Source organism: Nematolebias whitei, chromosome 6, assembly GCF_014905685.2.
Source record: "Nematolebias whitei isolate Nwh7 chromosome 6, NemWhi1, whole genome shotgun sequence".
Lineage (NCBI taxonomy): Eukaryota > Metazoa > Chordata > Actinopteri > Cyprinodontiformes > Rivulidae > Nematolebias > Nematolebias whitei.
The window spans coordinates 17,246,057-17,251,742 of record NC_056503.1 but is presented as its reverse complement, the minus strand read 5'-3'; the positions used below and the strand labels follow the sequence as shown (position 1 = coordinate 17,251,742).

At 39.1% G+C, this 5,686-nt stretch overlaps 1 protein-coding gene across 1 annotated transcript in view; it reads right to left on the bottom strand.

The window, feature by feature from the left end:
* Positions 1-1,193: 1,193 nt before the first annotated feature.
* LOC119411132 (thymus-specific serine protease) overlaps positions 1,194-5,686 on the bottom strand; it is a 12,433-nt gene continuing 7,940 nt past the window's right edge. The window contains exons 9-13 of the mRNA XM_037678061.1: positions 3,797-3,961; positions 3,494-3,635; positions 3,203-3,382; positions 2,945-3,096; positions 1,194-1,277 (exon numbers count right to left, since the gene is read on the bottom strand). Coding sequence (XP_037533989.1) covers positions 1,194-1,277; positions 2,945-3,096; positions 3,203-3,382; positions 3,494-3,635; positions 3,797-3,961 — 723 coding nt within the window. The remainder of the gene's footprint in view (positions 1,278-2,944; positions 3,097-3,202; positions 3,383-3,493; positions 3,636-3,796; positions 3,962-5,686) is intronic.

The window sequence follows — 5,686 nt, the reverse complement described above, 5'->3', positions numbered from 1 at the left end:
CTACAGGGTCAGATTACTTTATTAGTGTCTTTTTTTAAACCCCCCATAAGATATTCATTCATGCAACGTTTATTTAGACAGGTTAATCCCATTGTCCCATATATGCACACACATACGAGCAAAAACATGGCCGCTCTTTCTCCTTTAGCCACAGATAAGAAAAAGGAGGAAAAAGGAAGAACATATGTTAAAAAAGATATTTCAGGTGTGACCTTTCCTCCTGTCCCATCCTTCTCTCTCTGCTGAGCTGTGTTAGCATCTACGAGTTTCCAATGAAGCCCTTTTAGTCTCACAGCATACACACATAACTCATTTAGTCATCAGCAAACGCTTTGAGTGTGTCATCAGAAACTTCTGATTCTACGACATATTTAAGCTCCTACATCACAACAACATAATCCAATGATTCAAATGACTTTTTAATGTAATCAATACCTCATATTTGTTTCCTGGATATATGTGCGTGTGTGTTTGTGTTACAGTATTTGTGTATTTAAATGTGTGTCCCCCTCCTGCTGTTCTATCCAGACTTCGGTTGATTGATGATCTCCACTCCCACAGGGTCAGCAGGGTCACGACCTCCCACTTTTGACCCCCCTGCTGATAGGTTCACGCATAAACGCACGCAGGCAGGCATGTGCACATGTGCACGCACACACACACGAAAACAGATGGCCTAGGGACAAATGGAGCTCTTTCACCTTTCTCCCACCAACAGCCCATGTTTTCCTGATTTCTCTCATTGTTAAAAATTAATACAACACACCTATGTCACATCTGCAAAAAATACTCTTGACAACGAAGAAAAAAACAGTTTCTCTTTGGAAAAAAAGCAATAAAATATACATAAAACGCCAAACAATATGCTCTTTGTAGATCTTCTGTTTTTTTAATAAACACAGAAGAATAATTGAAGTTTGGGATTGAGCGTTAAAGAGACTAGCTTCCTGCTGATGCTGCATCATCACACCCCTGACCCTACTGATAAGACAAGGAACCAACAGAAGACGAATGCAGCGATCAATCTAAAACATTACAAACCATGTTGTCAGCATAAAACGGTTAGAGCTGGAAACAAAGTTCAATTCAATATTGAAGCAAAATCTTCCTAAAAGTCAATTCAAACCTCAGAAATGTCTCCAACTAATCCCAACCCCATACAGATTAAGTGAAGACAGATTATTAACTCCTCCTCAGGTTTTGATGGAATCGGCTCGTTTTTTATTCCTCTCCAGAGCTGCCGTCCTCAACCAGCTGGCAACACGATGCTCAATCTCCTGCGGGGCAGACAAACAGGAAACAATGTTTCAAATCTCCACAGATGTGTGTTTACATCTGGTTCTGTGATGCAGCAGCGACGTAACGCTGCCGTGTGGTTTTTATTCTACTGACTTCATGTTTGCAGGGCTCCTGCACAATTTTAATTTATAAAATCCTTATTGTTCCAGGCTCTGTATGTTTTCCTGACCATGGGATAGTTTGACTGATGCAACACAAACATTTACTGTACATTTATTGTCAATATTTATCAGAAATTGACATCTCTTGTAAATTGCAGATTTAAGTCAAATGTTTATTAGTGCTAAAAAAACACTAAAAACTGTATTTAAAATATTATTTTCCCCCCATTTTATTAAAAAAGGGGGAAATTAGTCTTTTGTTTTTAATAAGGTCTTCTAATTGATACAGAAATTATTAAGCAAATCATAACTGACAGCATGCTTGTTTATACATTTATTATAATTTGAAAAAAATCACACTTTTATACTAGGAACTATATGATTGTTATATTCATTATATTCAGTACTGCACAATAAAAGTTGCATCAAAGTGCAAAAAGTGATTATTCTGTGCATATTTTTTGTTGAAGCTGATGATTTCAAAATAATTTCAACTTGCAAAATGGTTCATTTGTGCCGCTCTGAAAGTTATTTTGTCTGGAGTTTGTTGCATCGAGTCACTATTCAGTCCCTTATTCTTATTCTGTTCTGACAAAAGCCTCATAAATGTGGTGCTCTATGAACTTAATTAAAGGACTTTAAATTATTTTACATGAGGTCAAAGTGTGTTATAAACAGCTCACATTAGCTGTGACTGAACTTTAAAATACATTTTTAAACAGGGACACTTGGAATTAAAGTGAAAAAAGCTTTAAGGATGGACTTTAAAAGGCCCAGGTCAGTGAAAGAGCTTAAGTCCTGAGGAAGCTGGTTTCAAAGTCTTGGTGCAGCGACTAAAAACAGCCTGATGGACCGAGCGTTTGGATTTGGATTTTGAAACACGGTCAAAATGCTTAAGTTGATCTCAAAGTCCTCCCATGGAAAGCTACTATCCATCATCATCTTTACCCACTTCATCCTTTTTGGGTCGCAGGGGTCACTGGTGCCCATATCCAGCCATCACTGTGCGAAAGCTACTACCGGTAAGTTAGATAAGGTGCAAAAAGGTCATTAAGAGTTTTAAAACAACCAGTAAAAGTTTAAAATCAATCCTAAAGCAGATGAAGTCCATGGAGAAACAGGCGATGTGCTCACGTCTGGGAGCGTTAGCTAAACGACAGGTCGCAGAGTTTTGGACGAGGCAGCTCAGGGGTCAAGCTTGAAACCGATAAAAGCATGAATGGACTATTCCAGGCCCAGGACTGTTTTTAAAAAAGGTTTGACCTCAGCTAGAAGAAGCTGGTCTTAACATATGGTCGTCAAATTTTAGGTCTTTATGCAAGTTTTTTAACTTTTATCTTCACTGTCAGAGCACCAGAGGTACAAGGTGCATCATCACTCAAAACATCCCACTCTGTCTTTTCTTAAAAACTGCAAGTTTTGATTGAGAAGATTAAAAGTCACTACCTCTTTGCCTCGTGGGTAAATAAACGATGACAAATGTGGAAAAAGGTGAAGAGGGAAGCAGGAACAAGGGATGATGGGAGACAGTTTGACCCACACACCCGTCTCGCTCTCCTGAGGGAGTGTCGGTCTGTGAGTTTTGGGCTCGCCATGTCCGCACAGTGTGCCGTGTCCTGAATGAAAACCGTCTGATCCTCAGCATCCTCACTCCTGACCTGGAGCACTGACAGCTCCTTCCACGGGTCAACTCCTCCTGCCGGGACGATAAAACATTTAAATCTGAAATAAAGTCTCAAAGCTGATGTTCTTTCTGTTCCCTGTTCTGTTCAGGTCCTGTGGGTTTAGGTCTCCAGGCCTACCATTGACATACAGAACCCTGTGGGTATGCGGGTCGTCTCCTCCATAGTAGCTGTTCGTGAAGGCGATGCGTGTAGGCAGGGAATGCTGGGAAATCCCAAACACCTTGGCACAGAGTTCAGTGTGAGTCTGCAGGGTGAACATCCCAGAGAAGGGACAGGTTGTGTCCTCACAGGTCTGGTCTACACACACACACACACACACACACACACACAACACACACACACACACACGGGAGGTTAGAGATGGGTCAGTGTGTGTCTGGCTGTGTGTGAGCATCTGGTGTGCTGTACAGAAGCCAAACTCAGTGCAGGTCTGGTAGGTCCACTGTCTCTCTGCTGTTCTGCTGGAGTGGAGAGAAGTGTCCATCAGATCCTTCAGGGTTTTCTCATGGGAAACATCTAAACATGGCTCATCAGTGGCGAAGCGGTAAGTCTGCACACATTCACACAATGAAATCACAACTTCACCTAAAATGAAAGAGTTTTTGTTTTTATTCAGGTGCATGAGGGAGACAAAGCTGGCTCGACGGTGACATCTGGTGGTGACTTCTGAACATTACATGAGTGGAATGTGTTTCAGAGGGATTTTCTTACCTTTGAGAGTTGAACAAGCCCATTGTAGGTGCCCATCTCTGCTTCGTTTTCATCACTGGAGTTGGTCATGACATCACAGAGCTGTTTTATAGACATGAGCACCCCCTCTTCATTATACTGCACGGCTCCCATTATGATGTCAGCCAAGTTCTGCATCAGCTCCACCTGAGAAACAAGGAGCGGGTGGGGAAAGGTTTCCACACTGATTTCTTATCATAAGTGGATGGATAACTAGAAAGATAATTATAAGTAAAACTAGAGAAATGTGAAATGCAGCGTGAAAGCTGAACGATCATTGCTGAAAGCAGCTGAAGAAGCTGAAAACAGGCTGAAAATGTTCAATCTGCAAACTGACCATGAGACACATGAGCTGACATTTGCTGAAAGCAGGAAAATAAAGGTGGAAAGAGCAGAAAAATGGCAAAAATGAGTGGATAAAGCTGAACTAGGCAGATAGAGAGGCTGACTAGATTACTGAAATATCTAAAATTAGCACACAAAAAAAGAAACAAATGAGCAGAAAAATACTGAATTTTTTTAAGTAGCTTAAAAGGCTAAAAAACTCAAATTAGCAGAACAATATTGAATACCATACCACTTTATTTATAAAGCACTTAAAACAGCGACAAGGCCAACCAAAGTGCTGTACAGACAAAACAACAGGTAACACACAAAGCAAAATACAAAATGAGGTAAATCAGAATAAAGACATAAAAACGATGCAGATAATGACGACAAACCAGTGTGGAGCATACAGGATCAAAACACAGATCATCTGGTGTTGAAAGCTACTGAATAGTAGTGAGTTTTTAAAAGGGACTTGAAAACCGAGAGGGAGGGGGTCTGTCTGACAAGCAGAGGTAACTCGTTCCAAAGTCTTGGTCCTGCTACAGAGATGGCCCTGTCACCTCTGCACTGAATGGAGCATAAACTTTTAGATTATTAAAGAGAAACACAAAAGGAGGCGATTAGCAAAAGAATAGCTGAAAAAAGGGCTCAGTTAAGCAACAAACACCTCAGAATCAGCTGAAAAAAAACAGATAAAAAGCTGAATTTAGCAAAAAGAAACAAAGGATTGAAGGGAAAAGGAAGAAAATGGATAAGAATAAGGTGAATTATTTATAAATATTAACAAAATTTTGTTAAAAATTATACTTTAAAAACAGGAACACACTGTAATTCGTAAGGAGACAGACAGACGGACGGACGGACAGACGGACGGACGGACGGATAGACAGATAGATAGATAGATTGATTTAAAATAATTTAAGTAAAAAAGACAAATGATGCCTAACATGCTTTGCTAAAGAAAAACCATGATACTGTGTTAAAACATCTAACATTATTACAAAATAAAAGATTTCATTAAGGTTTAATTTAACTCATTTAGCTTAAACTATTTTGTTTTAAATAAAACTGAAAATAACCAGTTTTGTGTTATTTTTATGATCAAACTTCAAACAGCAATAACTTGAAAAGTAACAAACAGAATAAAACAAATAGTCACTAGTTGTGTAAAATTGTCCTAAATGGAAACGTGACATGTGGTTTCTGAGAGTTTATGTCTAAAATCTGTGAAGTTTTAAAGAAATCCAAACTGTTAAGTGACTCCTTCAGCTGACTTCACCTCATGACTTCTGACACGTTGTGCACATGCTAAAGATCAAGCACACGAGCAGAACTCACCTGCTGCACACGGATCAAACACGAGCTCACAGACCAGCTTGTCAACTTCTGTGTTATTTTCCTGTGTCTGTGTATTTAATACACACACACACATAAATATATATATATATATAAATATATATTTATATATTTTATATATATTTTTTTTTTTTTTTTTGTTTTTTATAAAATGTGTGTCATTGGTTTAGGAGGTCGGGTTTTGTA